Source organism: Alosa sapidissima, chromosome 13 (genome assembly GCF_018492685.1).
Source record: "Alosa sapidissima isolate fAloSap1 chromosome 13, fAloSap1.pri, whole genome shotgun sequence".
Classification (NCBI taxonomy): Eukaryota; Metazoa; Chordata; class Actinopteri; order Clupeiformes; family Clupeidae; genus Alosa; species Alosa sapidissima.
In genome coordinates, this window is record NC_055969.1 from 14,665,938 (window position 1) to 14,689,501 (window position 23,564).

The following is a 23,564-nucleotide window of genomic DNA, read 5'->3' on the forward strand; positions in this document are numbered from 1 at the left end:
AGGTCTAACCCACTTCTAGTGAATTACTAAAACTGTGTGTGACAAATTTTAAATTCATGCTACACTGAGCAGGCTAGTTTTTTGTTTTTGTGTCAGGAATAGACACGGAGTAATCCTAGTACATGAAACATCAAAGAGCAAGAACAAGCATTCATTCATGCCATTTTATTTTTAGTATTGTACAACTTTAGAAGTATAAATATTTTTATAGTATACAACATCTATGACATCCATAGAGCTTTCATTGGGTGAAATACAAAACTCATAACACATTTTATTGCACAGATCCTAAAAGACCAATCATGAGAAGCAGTCATCTAACACTAAGTTTACACACATTGAGAAAATAAAGTAACCCCCCCCCCCCCCTTCAAAAAATAAACAAAAACAAAAAAAATGCAGGACCATTTAGAACCAGACAGATGTTTTGACATATAAGGTCTGCACTAACGCAGACTAACAAAGAGTCTTATACAGCTTGGTTTGACTGAGATAAGCAGTCACAGACACTACAATCACCACAAGTTTTTCTGTGACATTGCACACAGATTTTGGCAAATTAATAACACAATATACAAAATATACATCCATGAAGTATTGTAAACAAACATTTAATGTGCTTTTTAAAGAGATTTTAAACATCAAATGTCAGCGGAAAAAAGGCATAGGGACAAACAAGACTCCATTAATTTTAATGAGCTTTTATGTGATTCCTTTATGACGACAACTGTTATCATGTAAAAATCGCTCGAGTAGACATTCACATTTCAGCATGATCTATATACTTTTTTTTTTCTTTCTTCTCAAGATAGTCTTATTAAATCTGTTTGTTGCATATCCAACAATAAGGTGCATTTTTATCTCCCAGAAACAGCTTACTCTATGAACATTAAAAGTTCAGAATCTTACAACGTATTTTATTTTAAAAATCTCTAGGTCATTAATTATGCTTTATGTGTGGCATTCCCTAATGGCTCTCGAACATACAGTATGTGTCCTGCTATATATAGATAGATGCATTTACCATTAGCCCCTTTAAAATACCATTAAGTGTCTAGCATTGTAATATAGCCTACAGATATTGTAACATTGTAACTAAGTTGGTATGTGCTCGGCTGGTTCCATTAACATCTAAGTGGAAGGGTTGTAAAAGCATTGGCTTGATTCATTGCTGCACCACTTCTAACATTTGCGGTTAGTTTGAAGAGAGCAATGGACAATATATTTTTATTGAGAAAAACTATGCAGGATGTGATTGTTCTTTTAGATGTATTCATCACTATTGACTATTGAAATGTTATAAAAGCAACACAAAAATCAAAGGGTTTGAGGTTGCACAAACATCAGAGACAAAAGTCTATGAAACAAAATGCATCGCCATTTTTTAAAACCATTTCACAATCTTATGTTAGGTAATGGAAAAGTGTTTTTCACCTGCACTGTGCGGTGACTGTTATTGTCTACATGTAATCCCCCGTCAGCTGAAATACAGAGATGAAAGGGCACTCGGCCAAAGATCAGTTCTGCATAGTGTTCTGGAAAAGGACTACATTATGCCGGATATTATGCGAACAAATGGGGACAGGGTGAGTATGAGCTTATGAGAGGATGTTGGATGCTGTTGGATGCTGAACCTCTTCAACTCTGGCACCCGACTGTGTAAAGAGGTGGAAATCCAAACCTCTAGTCCTACATCCGCCTTTTCTATTGAGCCAAATTCTTTATTGTTTAAACAGCCACACAAATACAAGCCAGACAACAGCCTTCACACCTCGAAACTGCTATAAGAAATGTAACTGAGTATAAGGTATATTGTCTTCCAAATTGAGGCTATTGGTTTTCCATTTTAGTTTTAAAGTTACATCCATATTCTGAGCATTGGTGCAAATTTAAAGTGAGACACCCATGTGAGTCCATTGTGGGTCATTACGGCAAAAAACAAAAAAAAAACAAATCAAAGACATTCTTATTCTCAGATCTACTACAGGCACCTCAGTTTTACTTTCACAGAGACACATTACTGAAAAGTGTCCAGTCTCTCATTTTAAGCTTGTGTTGCTTCAAGTACAATTCATTACACAATCTGAGAGAGATTATGCCTTTTCCTATTGGTAGCTACTTCCAGAAGTCCAGAATTATCAAGATAACAATGACAGAACTAACACCAAACGTTGAGCATGGTATACAAATGTATGAGATAGCAAAATATATACATATAAAACATACAACACACATATTTGATTGAGCCCATGTAGCCCCCATTTTGTACAGTTCACTTAGTCCTATTTACAGTATATTGCATAAAAATCAATTTTCTTTTTAGAAATGTAGAGATGTTATGTGAAAGGAATGTGAATTTTATCATAACCTGCTAAGAACAGCAAGCCGAATTCCCCATGAACCCAAAAGGCCCCTTCCACTAGATATGATTCCAGAACCGTAAGATGATTCCATAGTAAATAGTTCTAGGTGAGAAGCACAGGACATAGTGCATTGGCTCTGTGCACCACTACCCAAAACAAAACTGCACACTTCATCTCTAAAAGGGTAAAACAACCAGAACAGAGTAACAAACAAAAAGAAAAACCCAAACAAAACTAATCAAACAAAAAATTGGTGAGATCACACGTTTTGCATGACAACTGCATGCTACTTCTTCAGCACCATTGCTACACTTTTGTTTTGTATTTATTTTTTTGATAAGTTGATGGTTTAAATCATGTGCAAAGACCATGGCGGGTTTCAGCAGAATTTTTCGATCGGGAGGAAAAGACCTGGCCATCATTTAGTCTCAGCACAGGCCCAGTACGATGTGTCTACGGACAGGGGCTTTGTGTTTAGTACGGAGTCTGGCATGCACGGCCGTGGCAGTTGGCACACCACTGAAGGGACTTCACCCTGCCTCTGCTAGTTTACAGGTTGCACAAACCTCTGCTTTACTAATTATTCCACAACACAAAACATATTTAGACACAGAATTACTTTTTTTCTCCTCGCTCCCTACTCACTGCAGATAATTAAAAAGGGACCACAAATCAGCAGCAAAAGAAATTATGTCTTACATTCAAATTCATTTTTCAACACATAGTAGTATTGTCTCACTCTCTCTCTCTCTCTCTCTCTCTCTCTCTCTCTCTCTCTCACACACACACACACCCTTCACCAAGCTAATCTGCTTACTCAAGTGTTTCTTACTTGGTACGCACACTGAAGTAACAGCTTCACCGGTCCTCAAAAAAGGAAGGCATAATGATAGGACATACAGAAAGAAAAAAGAAACAGCCTCTTAAAACATTCCTAAAAGATTGGATAGAAATGGTGGCTGCAAACAGAAGTCCATCCCCCGCCATCTGCCCCAGTCTGTGCATCACTTCTTGTTTGAGCCGCGAGGAGATTCCTTTGATTGTTTCGGACGGACGGACTCTTTCTCTGCCGCTGTTGCCTCTTTGGCGGGCGCAGATGTTCTAGACGCATCTTTGCCGGCGTGTTTTTGCGTGGATGACTGCTCCTGGCCAGCCTCTCGTTTCTTCTTCTCGGCCATCTCCTTTCGATTTGAAGAGGAAGAGGAGACTCCAGCCTTGGCCTCGGCAGAAGTTGATTTGAGATCACTGGTAGTCCCCACCACTTCCCCTGGTCCCTGGTTCCTCTGAGACTGCAGCTTGGGGCCCTCACCTTGCGCCCTGGCCGCTTCCTCCTTGGTGGACTTTGCTGTGGATTCAGCTGTGCTGGGCGTGCCCTTACCCACCACTGCCCCACTGGGTGTGTGGATCTCTACCCTGACAGCGGGCACGGGGAGCACGGGCACGGAGGCCAGACTGGCACTGCCACGGCTCACAGTCTCCCTCTGGGTTTGGGCAGCGAGGACTGTTGTCTCTCTCTGCTCTTTTGGCTTTGCTTGTTGGGTGTCTTTAGCTGCAGCCGAAGCTGCTGAATGGCTCTCTGTTTTCCCTTTGTTCTCCGTTGCTTTGACACCTGATTGGGACACCAGGGGGGACTCTACTCTCGGCTTATTTCTGGAGCTCACAGTGGCCTGTTTTCCACTAACGGACATTGAAGGTGAAGTTTGGGGTGGCTTTGTTGACCGTGAGGGACTGGTTTCTTTGACAGCTCTGTCAGCCGAGGCCTTGGCCGAGTGCAGGCTTTCGGACACTGGAGAGCCCTTCACTCGTGGCTTGTCTTCTGCCTTGGCTAAGCTGGTGTCTGTCTGTCCATCCGTGGCTTTGCCCTGATTGCTTAGCATCTTCTGCGGAGCTACGGCCACGTTCTTAATTGAGGTGCTACTTTCTGCTGCTGCTTTACCGGTGGCTACATCCTCTCTCTTCAGCTCACCCTTCTTTGTGATTTCAGCTTTCGAAGCAGCGGTGCTGGTGTTGCCTTTCGCCACGCAGCCTTTCAGCTCCCCTTCAGAGGAAGGTGTCTCCTGGGCCTCGGCCGTTTTGTTAGGGAAACACGTTGTGGTTTTGAGGGCCTTGCCAGTTTGCAAAGTGGACGTCGTCCCGCTGGCAGGCGCTGAAAGGGCCCTCTCTGTCTGGACCTTGTCGGCGGTGGCATGCGGGGTTCTGTCCGAGCGCTGCTGCTGCTGCTGCTGCTGAGACTGTGGAACCGAGCCACAAGACCTCTTTACATCCTCCGATGGAGCAACAGCTGAAGTCAGCAAGGATTTCGGCCCCGTGTTGACTTTCGGTGGGCTGCCTGATTTCTTCTGCTTGGCCTGCGGGGAAGCGGCTTCAGAAATGGCCGTACCTTTGGGGCCGGGGCTTTCTTGTGAAGCTGAGGCCAAGCTCAGTGTGCTGACCTGTTTGTCCTTGGCAGCAGCGGAGCTCGGAGGATGACTGGGATGTGGATCTGAAGGTCCGCTCTGTGTTTGTGTTTTCGCTGGCGCGTCTTTGACAGCGGTCTGCGAATGAGAACGTTCTGAAACCGGAGTTATGCTGCTGGATGGAATTTCTTTACCGGTACTTTTTGCCAGCACAGGACCAGAACTTACGGATGTAATTAAATTCTGTGTGGGGGCGGCTGGTTTTTCTTTGACAGCGCTTACTGGAGAAGTTGAGTTTTGTGTAGGAGCTGGTTTGTCTTTGACAGGGTTCTGTTGGAATTCAGGTGTCTTCGCATCAACAGCTTTATCCTTGGCTGCGCTCGTTTGAGCACTGTGCTCGGGGGGAGAAAGCAGCACACTCTGTGAAGGTGCTGAGCCATGTTGTGAGGCACCGTGCCCTGAAGCTTTGCCTGAAACTGGACTACTTGGTTTCTGCTCTTCGTCACTGTTCTGTGCACCAGCCAGCTCTGACGGGGAGTCTACTCTCTGCTTAGGAGACAGAGTAGTTTGGAGGCTGCGGATCACTTTTGCAGGCTCAGATTTGGATTTGTCAACCAAGTTTATTTCTACAAGTTTGGACTTAGATGCGTGAGGTACTGTTTTAGGGGATTCTGACTGAGAGGCATGTGATTCTGCCTTAGATTCTGATTTAGAGTTTTGTGATTCTTGTGTCATTACAGGCTTGGGATCGTCTTGTTTCTGATTGGTTGTGGCCATGGTGGCCTCTTCAGGTAGCTCTAAGTCATCATCCTGGTCCTCGTTGCTGACCTCTTTGATTGAAGGAGTCTTCCCGTATGAGAAATGAGAACTGTGACGAGTGACCCTCATCTCGTGGGCCAGGGACGAGGCGGCGGCTTTCACGCTTGATCTAATCTCCGGTTTTCCACTGGAGTCAGCAATGTCCAGTTTAACGACCGGTAAGTGGGTTGGCTCGACGTGACTGGGCTGAGTTCTATTGCTGCTGCAGCCTTTGATGAGAGCGGTGGCGATGGCCGCGGTGGCAGTGGTGGTAGTGTCGGGTTTCGCTGCAGGCCACTCTGCAAGCGAGTTCAAAGAGCTCAGGGACTCTACGGCTCCCTGAGCTGGCGCGGAGTCTGTTGATGTTGCCTTCGGCTTGTCAGAGGGCTTCGGCAGCTGAAACGACAGCTGCTTCTCGCTCTGGCTCTGACCTAGCGTGACTTCCCCTGGGCCGTCCACCATTTTGGACAGGCAGGTGTCGGTCTTGGAAACGCGCGGTCCCGAGAGCAAGCCGATGTCCAGTGTACCTTCCAGGGGTTTCAGCGAGGAAACAAGACGCCCCTCGAGCTTGTACTCGGAGGATGTCTTCCGGATGGATCCCTCCGAGGAGGAGATCATCTGGAGCTTCTCCACCGCGCTCTCCCCCCGGCCGGTAAACAGCTTCGGGGACAGAGAGTCTCCGGTGATCACTGGCGAGTTGTGGATGCCGCACAACCCGCCTTTCATGTGGTCCAGGACCATGGCGGAGTCCAGCTGGAGGCTCTTGGAGCGGGTCGTGCTAAAGTGATGGCTCTCGTGCATGCTGGGGGATAATCGGCACACGCAGTCATCTCGCTCGTCGAAAGACGGACGTTTCCTGACAAACTCCATGCTGGAGGCTTTAAAGTCTAGCCTGTCCGGCTTACCGCCCTCCTTCAAAGGTCGCGCGAGCTGTCGCTCGGCCTTCTGGGGGCTCCATTCTTGCAACCCGGGGCACGTGTGCGACCTGACACCCTCACACAGTGACACGGACACACAGTCCCCACCGCCACTCATTGACTCAGCGATGCTCTCACACACTCTGGTGTTCAGTTTCTTGTACAATACGTCTTTGAGCGTGGAGTTGGCGCTGGCGCCCTTGTTGTCCAGGGGACCAGACTCCGGATTGCCCTGAGGTCTGGAGCTGGGCCTACCCAGAACGCTCCTGTCCTTGTCGTCAGCGGTCAAGGAGCAGGTGGCCGCCTCACTGTCCTGCATGGCGTCCTGCTTCTGCAGAGACTCGCGCCTCTCCGTCCAGTCCTGCCGCTTCACCACAACTTTAGCCTTCAGCTTCTCCTTGTCCAGATCCTCCATGGACTCCTGTCGTCCGACTTTGCGCGTGACTGGCCGCTTGAGGCAGCCCTGCTCGGCCGGCCGCACCCGCGTGACCGCCAACGTCTCGCAAGAGGTCTCCTCCACGCTCTGCAGAGTGGCCTCGCACTGGGCGCCCTCCCCTTGCGCCCCCTCCTCCTGGGTCACCTCCAGGCTGTGCTTGCGGGTGCACAGGTGCTTCTTGTCCCCCGTGTAGGACGGCGAGAGCTTCTCCTCCGACTGCACCCGCTTGAGGAGCGGAGACCTGGGCGGCTCGGCGCTCTTGGGCCGCACCATGTGCCGCACGATCGTGGGGGGCGAGTGCATCTTGGGAGGGAACGCCTGAGTGGTCTTGGAGCTTCCCACCGTGTGGCCCAGCAAGGGGGAGGGCGAGCGTTGGGGGGAGGTAGGCTGCGGCGTCGGGGAGGGCGTCCGAGCCAGGGGCGAGAGTGGGATACTGCCGGCCGACTTGCGCCGGCCCTGGCGCAGCCGCTGGCCGGGGAGCTTGGGCCCCAAGCCGTGCAGGGTGCTGGGCCGGATGTGGCCCGAACCAGCGGGGGAGTTTGGGGCGCTGGAGCTCGGGGAACTGCTCTGAGAGGATGTGCCACCTAGGAACCAAAAGAAACAATAAAAAGAGGAAGAGGAACTTGAGTCAAAAGTGGCACAATGTTCACACAGGCAAAAAAGCTTTCACAGTTTTCAATGAGACTTGATTGCTTGCACTTTATTAATCCCCAAGGGGGAAATTCTTATATATATATATATATATATATATATATATATATATATATATATATATATATATATGAATAATATTAAATGCTGTTTTCTGTACACAGAATTTAATATTATTCATCATTAACACAGTATCCTTCATTACTATCATATTCATAGTGACACGCTGTAAACATACTGAACTGTGTGGAGCATGGGGGTTAAGTACTCATACTAACTTGACCATGTGAAATCCTACTGTAGACTGAGTGACATACTAGCTGGGTGCTTCATACTAACCTGACTGTGTGAAGTCTGGAGCGGGCCGGAAGGCAGTGGTGGGGGAGCGAGGGGACAGGCTGTGTGTGGGGGAGCCGGGGAGGCTCTCGCCTGAGGACAGCGAGCGGTTGAGGGAGCTGAAGCTGCGACTGGTGTGCAGCAGGGGCGAGGGCTGCATGGCAAAGCGCCTGAACACAGACCTGCGCCTGCCGTGGCAAGGAAGAGGGGGCCAGAAAATAGGAGGGAAAAAAAAAAACACACAAAACAAAGCAAAGCAAAGCAATTACTATTTAAGGTTTAGATATTTCACAAATGTTCTTCAAAGCAACATAAAATAAAATCATATAATAATTTGCCAAAACTGCATGCACATAATAGCCTTATTCTCCAGTCAACCAATCAGAGACAGAAATGTAATGAGATGGATTGCTGCCAGATTTCTAAATCCACCATCCAGAGCATTTAATATTTGGCCAAGGCTGTGCAGGGATAATGCCTTTGACATGGCCAGGAGTCAAGTTAAGAGCAACAGTTACACCTAGTGGTGATGTTAGAGTATGACAATCAGAAACATATGTGCACATGTATACCGGTATGCATTATGTGCTTCCACTGCCTTCAATACCAATACTATAATAAGACCATGACAAAAATATTGCTGAGAATGCAAGCCCACCTCTCTTGTGTCTTTTCTTTCTTGGGTTTCTTCGTTCTGCGGATCATTTTGCTTCTGTAACTGTTCCTTCTGGCGGGACCAGTCTTGATAGACGTGTTTTCAAAAGGGGTGGTAGATATAGCTACTTTACTGCCACTCTGTGAGAAGAGAAGAGAATAAAATCAATTTTTGGATACCATAATGCTACACACGGTCACAACAGATGCACATTGTTAAGGATTACACACAATATTCAGCTATGACCATCTAAACAGGTGTTAGGGCCATTCTGTAAGAGATTTAACACCTGTTCATGAAATTTGCCAAATGTGTGTTTTTCTCTCTGTACTGCTACTTGTGTGTGTGTGCATTGACTGTAGTGTATCGGAACAGACTCTGAACTAAGAGTGTAAGAGCATGTAAGCACCGTCAAGCTCCAAGAGTTCGCCTCTTCACTGCACTAATAACAGTGTACATGGATGCTACTTAATGTATTGTTTATGTGTGTGACTGATGTATACAGAATAAAGAGAGATCAAAAGGGAGCAACAGAGAGAATTCAGGTTGCTGTGGGAGCAAAGTCCTGTCCTATCCTATACTGGAAAAGGTGCTATCTAAGATGAAGTCCCACAGTGGCTATGACGGATACTACTGCTGGACAGGGGACAGGGGACAGAGACTCACTTTGAGTAGCAGCTCCACCACCTCAGTGTGGACCAGGCCATGGACTGGTTCTCCGTTGACGTGGGTGATGAGATCTCCAGCTTTCAGCCCAGCTTTATTGGCCGGTCCCCCATCCTCCACATTCTGCGTTAGGAACAGAAACGCAACATTGCTGGTTATTAGTCTAGAATTACAGGTATCCACCCTAAGCCGAGCTGAAAAAGCTACCACCTCTCTACAAAGAACAACAAGGGCTACAAATGCAATCCCTAGTGTTCCAAAATCTATTCAAGCATTTGCCATTGTATGGACATTCTATACACAGTAAGTGGTGTGTATACATAATGCATGGCTTATAGTCTGAGAGGTTATGATGGTTATAGTCTGAGAATGATCTTAACAGCCAGCTTTCGTAAGCACATACCAGGAATACTGCTAATTATTCATTTAAGACGCAAATCCAAAGAGGGTACAGGAACTGTTCACACATTACTTCCACGCTGTAAGCTTGCAGTACATGTAGATATCTGTGAGCAGGAGGGAAGGCTTCACGTGTGCTTACCCAGACCATATGATAGACGGTGTAGACGTCACCGTCGCAAGCGTACACGCGGATGGCGCGCAGTGTGAAGCCAAATTTCTTGCCGGAGCTGTGGATGATGATTGGCTGACGGGGGCTGACCGCACAGAGGGAGGAGTCTCGGCTGGGGGAGGAGTCTCGTGAGGACGGATCTGATGACAGTGAATACGGGGACATGGGACTCGCCAGCGGGGACACCCCAACAACATCTACAATAAGGAGGAAAACATTGACTATTCAGAAATGCAACAATTATATGCCAATAAATTAATTATTACTATTAGTGCATTAGAATGCACTGCATCTACTGCATCAACGCAGTATACTACTATTAGTGCATTAGAATGCACTGAATCTACTGCATCATACTATTATCGCTGCACTATACTATTATCGTTACTTCTATTGCTACTAGTACATTATAATTCACTGTATAATCCATATTAGTGCATTACAGCATATATCATCATGATGAATTTTAAAAGGAGTCATTCTCGACATCTGTTAAGGTGGCGCAATGACATTGGGTGGCATTGAGCTCTGGCAGAGCAGGGCTGTGCTCGAGGCTATGTTTGTCTGCCAGTCCAAGTGGAGCGGGCCTGAATGCGCGCTGGAATCCCAATAACAGGGGATGTAGGGGACTTAGCGTGTCAGAGCAGTTCCAGCTCTGGACTCCCCTGCTGGGAGTGAGGCCGATGAGATTTTCCCCCCTCACAGCGGCGGCCCTCCTCTCTCTTTTCCACCCTCTCATGAATTTGTGCACACACACACACATGCACACACAGAAAAACATACAGAGAAAATGTGTGTGTGTGTGTGTGTGTGTGTGTGTGTGTGTGTGTGTGTGTGTGTGTGTGTGGGAAATGCACCATTGGCAAACTTCTAGCACACAAAAAGTTTCACTCATCACTCACACACACACACACTATGTCAACCTGTATTTCCCTGTCATGCACACAGTCTCATACACAACCTTTCTCTCCCCTTCTCCATTACTCTCTCCCTTTTCATCACCCTTTCTATTCTTCACCCTGCCTCTCTCTGTCCGTCTTTCACACCCTCCTATCTCTGCCCTCTTTCCCTTCTTCCTGCCCCCCTTCTCTCTCTGTCTTTCTCTGTCGCTCTCTCTCTGTCGCTCTCTCTCTCTGTCTCTCTCTCTCTCTGTCTCTCTCTCTCTCTGTCTCTCTCTCTCTCTGTCTCTCTCTCTCTGTCTGACTCTCTCTCTCTCTCTGTCTCTCTCTGTCTCTCTCTCTCTCTCTCTCTCTCTCTCTCTCTCTCTCCTCTCTCTCTCTCTCTCTCTGTCTCTGTCTCTGTCTCTGTCTCTCTCTCTCTCTCTCTGTCTGTCTCTCTCTCTCTCTCTCTCTCTCTGTCTCTCTCTCTCTCTCTCTCTCTCTGTCTGTCTCTCTCTCTCTCTCTCTCTCTCTGTCTGTCTCTCTCTCTCTCTCTCTCTGTCTGTCTCTCTCTCTCTCTCTCTCTCTCTCTCTGTCTCTCTCTCTCTGCGGCAGAGAGAGGAGGGGAAGTGGGGCAGCAGCAGTGCCAGCTCTGTGCCTCTCCATCTCTCCGGAAAGTGGAGCAGCGCTCGCAGCATGGGCCTGCCGGCTACGATTTCACACGGCTCCCTGTGTCCCTTTCATCTCTTTCACACTCCTTCTCTTGATCCGTCCTTCTAATGCGCTCTCTAATCCTCTCTTCCTCTCTCTCTGGTGCTCCCTCTCTTCCCTCTCTCCCCTTCTATCTCTCTCTCTCTCTCTCTCCCCCCCAATGTTTCATTTAGCTTCTCCTCTCTTTCTCTGTTCATTTTTTTTATCTGCCTCATTCTTTCTCTTTTTCTTCCTCTTTCACTCGTTCCCTCCATCTCCTACCCCAATTCTCTCCTTCTCTGCCCTTCTGTGTCATACCGTGTAGCAAATGTAGCAGTGTCTGATCACCAGTTTGCACTCTTAAAAGTTGAAAAAGGGATTGCCCACCCAGGCACAACCTCATGCTGGGTGCTGGACAGAAAACGAGACTGCATAAATAGCACTTTGGTCAACTGCCGTTGTTTATAAAAGTGCTATGTAAATAAAATGACACTGACATATAAAACTTCTGCTCTCAAACTCATTTTACCACCACTGGACTGACTGACCGAACAAACCCACTCACCTCCAGGGATCATTAGAGAGAGGGCGCTGGCTGAGACAGACTTCGGCACTTTGCCACCGGTGGCGGTAGTGCCGGGTGTCTTGTCCGGGATGTCTGAGCGTGGCAGGCCGAGGGTGGCGCCCAGCTCGACGGAGGTCTTGGAGGCGGAGGTGGTGTCGGGGCTGACCACCCCCTCACCCCGGGAGGAGGGCAGCTGGTCCACGTGTTCAGAGAAGTCGCCTATTGGGCCGAGGAGAGAGCAGTGGATTAGGGGTGGGGGGCAACAGCCAAACAAGAGCAAATCAGACCAAAAGCAAACCAAACGCACTGGCATGCAGCACGGCACTGCAGCAACAGCAGCAGCATCAAACACTCCAAACAAAAACTCCAAACAAAACACAGTTACAGGACACATCACAGGGTATTGTCTTCTCCTATAAAGAATCAGTGGACCAATACAGAATCCTCTGCTACACTCCATCTGTACACCTCTCAAAGTAACACTGAGGCAAAAAAGTATCGTTCTAGTTATTATGAATGACAACGCCCACACATAATCTATAACAATAAAGACATGAGGTACAATATTGTCGGGTCACTTTGTCGGGTCACTTTCATCGTAATAGTTATTGTTCTTGGTAGAAACGTCCGTTAACGCAGAGGATCACTGCCTCCAATTCCTTCCTCACCAGACAGAGTGGAGCCGCTGAGGGTGCTGCCGGGCGTGGTGGCGTCAGGCTCGTCCTGGGGCAGCTCCCCGATGGTGAAGTTCACCTTGCTGGGGTCCTCCAGGGCCACGGAGCCGTCCCCGTCCTCCGACTCGGCTGAGATGGCAAACTTGGGGAGCAGGCCAGACCGGAGTCCTGCACTAGCGCTTTCGGCGTCAGAAGAGTGGGAGAGTGATGGCCTAGAAAAAACACAGAGACGCTACAATATCAACCCAGTTCTGATAACAAAGAGCTATCTAAATTCAATTCAGTAACTGTGCCAGCTTTTTTTTTTTCTATTAAAAGCAAAATTACTTCCTGAAAACTTCTCCACAATTAAATGACGGGGGTCCACCATTTCCCATCAAAATAGAATAATGTAACAATCTAATATGGAAATTTGTCTGTTGCCAAATTTGCCACTGTTAATATGCTTTTATGAATGCCCTTATTTTGAAGGAAGTAGATTTATCAGCAGTGGAGAAGTGGTAACCTGCCTTTGCGAGTCTGTGTCACTTTGGATAAAAGCTTCTGCTAAATATCAGTCAGGTGGAAATTTCTGTAGATAATTCAGCTCTGTTAGATGTGTTAGACGTCACTTCCTAACCACTGGAAACCCCACTAGTACCTTGAACCCTCTAAAAGCAGGAGTTCAAATTACACCCAATTAAGTTGCCGCTTAAGTTACGCTTAAGAGCCCGCTCAGCGGGGGTGGGAAGAGACGTCATTTGGTGACGAACAAGCCCGGTGAGTAATGCCTGACGGCTGTGGCGGCCGTGGCAGAGGTGGCACCGGTAACGGCAGCGGCGTTTTAATGTGACAGATGGACTGAGAGGCTCGGCTGATGACTCACATCTCGGTGAAGTCGGGCGTCCAGCTGAGGGAGTCCATGGTCAGCGGGCTGAAGTCGGGCGTCCAGCTGAGGGAGTCCATGGTCAGCGGGCTCTCGCTCTTCTTCTCTTCTTGCTCCCCTTTCTCCTCCAGCTGGCCGCGAGACAGGTCCAGACTGCTGTACACCTACACACACACACACACACACCACACACAGACAACAAGGTCAGACAACAGAAAGTAATGGTTAACAAAGTGAGGTATACAAACAAGTGAGGCTCATAACGGTGTTGAAGAACTTTTTTGATTAGCTTATAATATCCAGTACAAAAATAGACTCCTTCTAAAATCTGCTCAGCTTACCCAAGGTTGAGTGCAGTCTGCATTGCACCAAAACAGATGTGTGTTTTTCTATGTATGTATGTATGTATGTATGTATGTATGTATGTATGTATGTATGTATGTATGTGTGGTGTGTGTGTGGTGTGTGTGTGTGTGTGTGTGTGTATATGTATGTATGTGTGTGTGTATCTATATATGTGTGTGTGTTGTGTGTGTGTGTGGGTGTGTGTGTGTGTGTGTGTGTGTGTGTCTTTGTTCTACATGCAACTGAAATAGATCTTGCTCATGAGAGATAATGCATAATCTGAAGGCCTGCAAAACGGTGCCAAATGCCAAAGGGGGAAGTATGGAAAAATGCTTGTGTGTGTGTGTGTGTGTGTGTGTGTGTGTGTGGATGGGTATGAATGTATTTTTTATGACTGTGTACTTCTGTATATATCTGTATCTTTCAATAGTACAACATACACCATTTTTGGATGGTAGTTATATGTATGCATGTTACTGACATGACATCTAATGTGAGTGTGTGTGTGCGAAGTTGTGTGCCTGTCTGACTCAGTGCCTGTGTGGTATATAATCGCTTGTGAGGAAGTTGTGAGTGTTTTCCCTCCAGCAGCTTTCTCCTGCTTTGCTCCCAGTAAACGCTGCAGGGCCTGGGCCTGGGAGGAGAAGCCTGATCCCTAACACCTAATGAGTCTCAGCTGCAGATGAGGAGGAGGAAATCCACAGCTTTACGCACTCTCAGAGGATAGGCATGGGACGCTCATCACTTTAGCGGCTTCTTCTTCCCACTCATCCCTGTGTGTGTGTGTGTGTGTGTGTGTGTGTGTGCAAGATGATTGAGTGAGTGAGTGAGTGTGTTGATAAGAGAGTAAGCTGAGTTTATATTAGTGTCAGAGTGATGAGTGTAAGTGTGTGCAGTGTCTTTAGTATGATTGTGTAAGTGAGTGTGATTGTGTAAGTGCCGTGTGTGTGTGTACGCTCACAGGCTGGAGAAAAAAAGTGTAGGGAAGGAAGATGGAGGAGTAGGAATCTTACCTTTGAGAAGCGGTGTGAACAGGAAGAGAACTGCCTAAGCTCTGCATTAAAGTCTTCATCATTCGTGTCCTCTCCTCAGTCTCCAGGTGATGGTACCTTTCAGACCGAGCTGGAGACAAAAAGATCACAGGTTCTGTTGGTACTTGTGCTTGTGAAAGCAATATAATGTGCTCAACAGGCAAAGTCACCTTGATGAATCTTAAAATGTCTTCTAAATGAAATTCTGTGAAGTGAATAGAATACTACATGTGCATACTACATACTAAAATACTGCAGGAGCTTCTTTTTGCCTTCTGTAACTATGCAGTTCAGTGAACATCAGTGTGGAGTTTATGTTCATCATTTTCAGCTAACTACCATTCAACACTAACACCTAATAACAGGTTATGGTCAAAGAGAACAACTTGGACGCTTAAAGACCAAAACTAGACAGAGTAGCTCCAAGTCTTGTCTTTAGGCTGAGGCCCATCTGTTCTAAAAGGACCAAATGGTCATAAAATATTCCTATTCAACGCAGCTCCATGCTGAACAGGACTTTTTTTCAACAAAAAAAAAAAAAAAAGAGCTACATAGTAAATTGTTTTCTGGGTTTCTTTGTGGCAGTTTTATTTTAAGAGAGTGTCTGTCTTTAGCTCGCTTTATGCGACAATAAATTCATTTTCTCTTTCATTGTGTCTCCCAACTGCTTTTGTGTCACGCTGACGAGGCTGGCGCACAGGCGACATTAGCCACATAGCGCTAGGTCCTTTTCAGCGCCGAGTCTCTCCCCCTCCCCTCGTCCTTCCCGTCAACTAGCTTTTTGATTTGTGGACGTGTTTGGAGGACACCCCGGGCTGCCAAAGCCATTTCTGTAGAGTCTGGAGACAACTATGGTGGAATGTGGACAATAAGAGGGTGTAAGCAATCACAGCATAAACGACATTTGGAAACGACTACCTTTAGGATTGAATTTCTTTGGCTAAAATAAAGGAAAATGTTGAATTTAGGGGGTGTGGGAGGAAATGGTAGGGGGTAAGCTCGTAAGCATTTGTTTTTCGAATGGTCTTTTAGTCCACAATTGCAGGGAGTTGTTTTCAGACTGTGAGTCTTGTAAGCAATCAAGGCATAAATTACATTGGAAATAACTAAATTTAGGAATGAATTTCTTTGACTAAAATGAAGGGAGTGCAGAAGTTAGGGGTGTGGAAGTAAATAGTAGGGGGTAGGTTTGTTAGCATTTGTTTTTCCGAACGGTCTTCTGGTCTACAATTGCAGGGAGTCGTCTCCAGACTGTGAGGTCTTGCCACGTAGCACTAAAGTAAGAATGCCCCCACCCCCCCCTCCCGGTTGTTCAGACACTCACTGTCGAAGTAGCTGGTGTCGTCCTCTGACTCTAGCTGAGGGATGAACTCGGCCTTCTGCCGCAGCAAGCTGTTCCAGTCCAAGTTGTAAAAGAACTGGTGCTGCTTCACCTCGTGGGCCCCACCTGTAGACAGAGGACACAGCACGCACACAGACAGACAGACAGACAGACAGAGAGAGAGAGAGAGAGAGAGGAAGAGAGAGAGAGAGAGAGAGAGAGAGAGAGAGAGAGAGAGAGGTTAAGTCTGGCCATATCAGCAGGAGCAGCGGGGACTAAATCTAAAGTGCTTACTGTAAAGGTGAGAGTGTTTAGGAGGTGATTTTATGGTATTAGAATAACCACTGTCTACCTGCACACAACATTGATTGAATGTCTTGCTCTGTATGGGCAAGGTGTGTGTGTGTGTGTGTGTGTGTGTGTGTATGAACTGAGCCAGAGAGTGGAGGAGAAATGCCGAGTCAAAGCTTTTTTTTTTTAATTTCCCCCCACCTCTCTCTCTCTCTACCCTACCTCCCTTCTCTCTCCTCCAGTGGCTGGCTGGCACCCAACTATGATTTCATGGCCATAAATTATGCAGCGCAATATCCTGCGAGTGACCTTTGAGGAAGACAGGAGTTTCCGCTGAATGGGAGAGCGAAGCTGGAAGTGCTGGAGTGAGGGTGAGTAGGGAGGGGAGGGGAGGGCAGTTAGAGGGGGTGCTGATTCCGATGATTAAGCCCTGCTGGCCTGCTTTGACTAAATCTCCTCCGCGGGGTCGAAACAAGCCATGGTTTGGTTTTCGGCTCGAGGGGGGTCAGCAGTTGTGGCCCCTGGCGGCGCCTGATACACGCGGTCACCTTGCGCAGGGTGACATTCACGAGGTCTGGACTTATGTTATTGCAATAGATCAAGGTAGCAGGGAGGCCTGGGAGCATGTACAGTAGTTGGGGGGGAGGGGGGGGGGATAGGTGGCGTGACCCATGCTACACCTCCAGATGACCCCATTTCCTTCTCTACACTGGCCTTTCATCATCAGGGCTCAGCTGAGGTGGCACAATCTGCCAGGCCAGGAATCAGGGAGGGCATCAAAGCGACACGGCTGCCCAGTAGCACCGGCACCTAACAATTTAGAAAGCGCTGTTTAAACAATTTAGAAGCCACTGCTCCACAACCCTCAAGGTGACTCAACGGATTTCAATAGCAACTGTGCCTTTGACATCCAAGGGTAGAAATGAAGGAAATCATTTATATCCTTTCAGTGCCATTTCAACACTTATGCCTTTAAGAACAATGGTTAATACCGCATAATATTGATCGTCCGTCATGAGAATAGTCATTAGTTAAGAAGCAGAAAGAATGGACCTGCCAAACAATCTCTGCTAGCAAATTGACTCCAGAGGACAGCAGGAGAAGAGCAGTAAAGAAAGGAGAACAGAACAACCTTGGGCAGTCTGGACTCCAACCGCAGTGCCAGTGACTAGAATTTTCCATGTGTGCTGGTTGGCTAAAGGTCTGGTAAAAGGTCTGTTTGGCTAAAATCCTTAGACGAAGAGAAATAACATGCCTAATACAACTAGAGGTGTAGCCAAAAGCAAACACCTGACACCTGAACAACACCAACTTTATTACACAAAACAGGACACATGTTGAACAGAACACCTTGGGTTTTTTTTTACCTTTAAGCAAAATCCCATTTACAAAGCCAGGACTGTGAAGAATATGTGCATGTGTTTTTTTTGAGAGCCCTCACTGGTCAGACAGCTAAAAGAACATGAGCTCCAGACAGTTTTCTGTACATCGATTACGTCTACTCCCATTATTATAGACTAAAAGCTTTTTTAAAATAGAGGTTTTCATTTTATTGTACTGTTAACTATAGATAGGCTTAATCCATGTACGGGAAACCATCTAGAGGAGACTGAATTTAAAAAAAATAAGGGATTATAATCAAGGACCTCATGTTGAACGGAAAGAGGGCTTGGTGTATTTTTGGAGGCGCCAGTGCTAAGGCCAAGGCCCTCACCTGTTCCCATTACGTTCTAGAGGGTTCTGACAGAGAATTCTGGCAGGGAGGCTACGCAGGGCACACAACTGAAGCGTTCCTTTCACAGAGCATGTGCTGCAACAATTAGCTTTGACTGTAATCAATGAAGTGGCTATACAGCTGATGTGACAGTGGCACGTACGTTCCAAAAAAAAACAAAAACAAAAAATAGACCAGTAACTATTTTTACGCTCCGCAAATGGAGCACTTCACTTGTGGGCCTACGGTAAGGCTGAGGCCCTTATCTGTTCCCATGTGTTCTAGAGGGTTCTACCTGAGCAGTAGAGTGATGATCTCACCTGTTCCCATGCGTTCTAGAGGGTTCTGCCTGAGCAGCAGAGTGATGAGCTCCTGGGAGTCACCAGGTGGAGCATCTTCCCCCTCAGGCCAGTTGATCTCATCTGAGAGACAAAACAGATAAACAAACACATAAACAAACAGGGGGAAAAAAAAGGCTTTGACCTAATGAACTGCTAAATTTCAGACACAACAAAAACATATCTAGCAGTTCATCATCAAAACATGAGACCCTAGCAGTCTCCCACTCAAGCTTTGATTAGTTGGGAAACGAGAGAAGTAGAAAAAAAGACAGGCCCCCCCAGTTCTGTTAAATGATGAAAGTTAGGCCACCCTTAACCTCCTAAATTACATGGCAATGGCAAAACTCTGCTGTCCTTCCCAGCGACAACATCAGTGCCCTAAGCACCATTGTCTACTGAACATCCATAATTCACATGGCTGTTGGGGTGTACAGAGACCACAGAAGAGAAAGGAGGGGGGGAGAACGAGCGAGCGAGCGAGCAAGGGAAAGAGAGAGAGCAAGGGAAAGAGAGAGAGAGAGAGAGAGAGAGAGAAGAGAGAGAGAGAGAGGGAGAGAGAGAGAGAGAGAGAGAGAGAGAGAGAGAGGGCACAGTGATTGTGCAAATATGTGCACAATTAAAAGGGCCGCAGGATTAAACAATTGAAGTGCAAGAAAAATAAGATGAGTGCTCATTTGGTGACTGCCTTGGCGCCGACGGTGGCGGTAGTGGCAGCGCCAGCCTTGTGCTGCACATCTTAATGAAACCTGGGAGCCAGCATGAATATGCATCTGAGGACCCTGAGGCCATGGCGGCTTCCGGAAGACTCGCCTGGGCCCTTTAATTAACGCCGGGTCCCACCGGCTTTTCCCATGATTGAGAGCACACAAAATGGATGCTGTCGCGTCATTAATTTCCATGGCGTTAATAACTGATCTGAGCACAGTGGTGCCGACTGAGAGTCCACTCCCTCAAAGTCGACATTAGCATTTAGAGGAGAGGGCACGTTCAAGGCCATCTGTGGCACACACACACTCAGTCACGCTGAGGGTAGATAAGACAGACAGCTTAATGCTTAACCGGGAGTTGGAGCTTTTCTGGAAAACATCCCCCAAAAACAGGACTTTTAAAGGAACACAAATCGAATACCCTTCTATTCTCTGAGTGTGCAATAACCCAGTCTGACACCGTTAGCCTAATTCACTGGAAATGGGTAAGACCAGTTATACCTAGCGTATATTTAAAAGAGATCTACTGTATAGGCTAACTTGTGTAATGGCTTTCAATCATACGTCACCCTCAAAATTAATTTAGGCAGATCTATGTAAAGACCTGAATACAGGCTAGTATCAGAACTTTTATTCTTTTAGTTTCTTAGGTCTGTAATTTCAACCTAGGAGAGCTCACATTTTTGTGATTGCATTAGGGAACATTATCCTAATGAACTATAATTACATAATGTAGAACAATGGATTAGAAAAGGAAATTCAAAATTCTGCAGAGAAAATTCAAAGCATTTGATCAATGTACTATCTACATTACATTACATAAAAAAGGAACATCTAAAGGCACCATTTGAGAAATGGGTATCACTGGGTATTATTAGAACTCTGCAAACAGAAATTGAGCATTCTGATCTTTGATTATGATTGATGATTTTACGACGGCTATTGCAGTCTTGGGCACTCTGCTTTGCGTCATGCCTAAAAACGCCCCTTAGCAGTTCTAAAATCACTGTCAAGTGTCCGCTATGGCCTCAAGATGCTTATTGCTTAATTACAGGACATACAGTATAAGGTACATGACAACATAAGATGGAGATCACTGACCGCTGATGACCTGGCCGAAGAGCTCCTCAGGAGTGTCTCCAAAGAAGGGGACGCAGCCCACCAGGAACTCGTACAGGATGATCCCCATGGCCCACCAGTCCACAGGCTTCCCATAGCCCTGCCGCAGGATCACCTCAGGGGCAATATACTCAGGGGTCCCACACACCTGCAAGACATAACAGTAAGCTCACTAAAGATTACAGATTCAATTAGTTTCACTGTACCCTGTACAGGGATAATAGTCATATTCTGTACCGTAAAATATTAATTAAAGTAAACTTCAATAAAAATACAAATACATGAACATTCAATGCCTATACATGGCCTTAGTTCATATTATACTCTTTCACATTTCTATATTCATACTAAATGCAACCATTGTTGTTGCACAACATTGCTGTGGTAAGCAATAATATCCGATGGCATCTGAGTAAGTGTTAGTCAGATCCACTACTAGACGTAACAGTACGGGATACCAGGGTGAGAGGCATAAAAGAGGATGTTCAAACCTGTTTGTCTGAGAACTCTCTGGCATCCTTCTCAATGTGGTCCTCGTAAAGGTTCGTGGTCATGTTCATTAGTCCCACCTTGGACAAGCCAAAGTCAGTGAGCTTGATGTGCCCCATGGAGGTGACCAGCAAACTGTCAAAAGAGGGGAAACGATACATACACAAATCAAGAAATGCCTATATGCATCATACTGTACCTTACACACAAGTATTAAGTGTCTGAGAAATCTTTAACACTGCATATTTGATCTATAATCTATAGCACAACCATTTGTTCAGGATATCTACTGCCATTTGAAAAAGAGCCGTGTTTGTAGTATTTAGTATTTAGTTAATGTTCAAAAATGTTCAAACTCTCAGCACAGTGTGTATCTGATCTCTTCCCATCTCTGTGGAGATGAAGAAGCAAACCCTGAAGGGCCATTCACACCAGGAACGATAACTATAACAATAACTATAACCATAACAATAAAAGCGTCCATACTGACCAACGATAAACAAAGTCTCTTCTTGTGTTAATGAATGTGATGGCTAAAATAAAATGGGGTCTGATTGGCTGTTAGCTTTTTATCGTTCTCAAAATCGCTCTGAAAGTGATCCCCAATGATATCGTTCTGCATGTCGTTATCATTATAGTTAATGTGTGAACGTGCAAATGTGTAATGAGAACAATATTTTATTTTATAGTTATAGATAGATATTTTATAGATATTTAATTTATCGTTATAGTTATCATTCTTGGTGCGAACGCCCCTTTACCCTGGACACTGGGGCACTGGGCACTCCCTGCTCTACCAGTTAGTTCAGCATGACAGACTTACTTGTCTGGTTTGAGATCCCTGTGCACGATGCCATAGTTGTGGAGGTACTCCAGGGCCAGCACGGTCTCGGCGAAGTACATTCTGGCCATGTCAACAGGCAGGGGGCCCATGTTCTTCAGCAGGGTGGCACAGTCCCCTCCTAACACAGGAAGAGCAGATATGTGATGTCCAAGTTTTTGTGTTAGGACTGAACGACTACGTCAAAAGAACTGATGCACAATAATATCCCTGATCTGATCACAAAGTAAAAGGTTCCATTTTCACTGGTTAATACAGATACTGTTTCAGTGTTTCTTGGTTTCGAACGGGAACATACATTCTATGGTGAAACTGTTCCGCTTTCCTGCCAAACCTACCTTCGACATATTCCATGACCATGCAGAGGTGTCTCCGCGTCTCGAAGGAGCAGTACATGCTGACGACGAAGGGGTTTTCGGCGAACGTCAGGATGTCCCTCTCCACGAATGCCTGTTGGATTTGGTTCCTCAGGATGAGGTTCTGCTTGTTGATCTTCTTCATGGCAAAACGCTGCTTGGTCTCCCGGTGCCGCACCAAGTACACAGCCCTGTTTGAGCAAGCGAGCAGAGAGAGAGAGAGAGAGAGAGAGAGAGAGAGAGAGAGAGAGAGAGAGAGAGAGAGAGAGAGAGAGAGAGAGAGAGAGAGAGAGAGAGAGAGAGAGAGAGAGAGAGAGAGCATTCATTAAACTATTAAGAACTTACTTCCAGCATTGCACAGCACTTCAGGGTGACGAGAGGTATGGAGGTTGAGAGAGAAAGTGCACTTTCAGAGAGGCTAATTAAAAACAAAAACTACTTGAGCTGACATGAAAATAACCCACAGTGGGGGGGACTGGGTAAGTAATGAGTGCCCACTGAACACTCAAGTGGAAGTGCTTTACCCGTAGGCGCCGTTGCTGATCAGCTTGATCATCTCAAAGTCGTTTTCACAGGGTTTGCGGCGGGATCGGAGTGCAGCACTCAAGCTCTGGGACTAAAGAAAGAAAAACAGCTCATTCTCAATTCATTTTGAAATAAATCACATCTCATTACAGGATATAGTGTATAATTACAGTCTGTATGTCTGCATATATCAGTCTATTCATTTTACTCATTATGACAGGATATGCCCATGTGAATACATGCATGGGTCTCAAATCTCTATACACTGTCTGTCAAAGTAGGAATCCATTGCTGTGGAAAGTTCAATCTGAAACCTCAGCAACAGCTCTACATTTACCTCTCCTTGAACTTTGCGACCGCAATAAAAATGTCGAGCCTAAATTAGGTTGAACTAGCCCCACTCAGAAGTGGCACATCACGTCCCATAAGGCCACAGCACAAGGATAGGGGAAACGGGTGAATGGTCTGCTTTTAATGACACAGGCAGAGAAGCCTATAAAGCCTTCTAATACTTACAGAGTCATCCGTCTCTGGCGTCTCTGCTATGCCACTGTCGTAGCTGGTCAGCTGGGCTATTTCTATGGACCAAAAATACAGACAATGATGAGATGTATGAATAAGTAATAACCATCTGCGTGCCAGGCCCGTATGGCTGGAGTTGGCCACCTCGTACCGGTTCATCAAAAGTGAAATGGAGAACTACAGTGTGAGCTTTGAATATCTGTGTATGCGTGTGTGTGTGTGTGTGTGTGTGTGTGTGTGTGTGTGATGGACATATTCCTTGTTTAGCCAGCATTTCCTTCACCACCAGACGGTAGTGGGAATCAGATTTTCCACTTAATCACTTGCACCAAGCTGACTCTGGGAAACAGCAAAATGAGTGAAATGGGCCGGAAACCGAGACGAGGGCCTCGAACACATGTCAGGCATTTTCCCTCCAAAAAAAACTGCAACTCCAGAACAAATCCCATCCCAACATCCTACCACCCCCCCACCCTACCCATCCTGCACCCCTTTCTAAGC

General features: G+C 46.4%; 1 protein-coding gene across 1 annotated transcript in view; it reads right to left on the reverse strand.

Annotated features, from left to right (window-relative positions):
* Positions 1–150: 150 nt before the first annotated feature.
* The window catches only part of mast4 (microtubule associated serine/threonine kinase family member 4), a 112,166-nt gene continuing 88,752 nt past the window's right edge, over positions 151–23,564 (reverse strand). The window contains 18 exon segments of the mRNA XM_042058652.1: positions 151–7,494; positions 7,901–8,085; positions 8,556–8,692; positions 9,219–9,341; positions 9,760–9,986; positions 11,923–12,141; positions 12,591–12,808; positions 13,462–13,625; positions 14,820–14,890; positions 14,893–14,928; positions 16,162–16,284; positions 18,484–18,585; positions 20,313–20,478; positions 20,822–20,954; positions 21,643–21,781; positions 21,999–22,207; positions 22,541–22,632; positions 23,058–23,119. Of these exon segments, the coding sequence (XP_041914586.1) occupies positions 3,368–7,494; positions 7,901–8,085; positions 8,556–8,692; positions 9,219–9,341; positions 9,760–9,986; positions 11,923–12,141; positions 12,591–12,808; positions 13,462–13,625; positions 14,820–14,890; positions 14,893–14,928; positions 16,162–16,284; positions 18,484–18,585; positions 20,313–20,478; positions 20,822–20,954; positions 21,643–21,781; positions 21,999–22,207; positions 22,541–22,632; positions 23,058–23,119 (6,533 nt within the window). The 3' untranslated portion in view covers positions 151–3,367.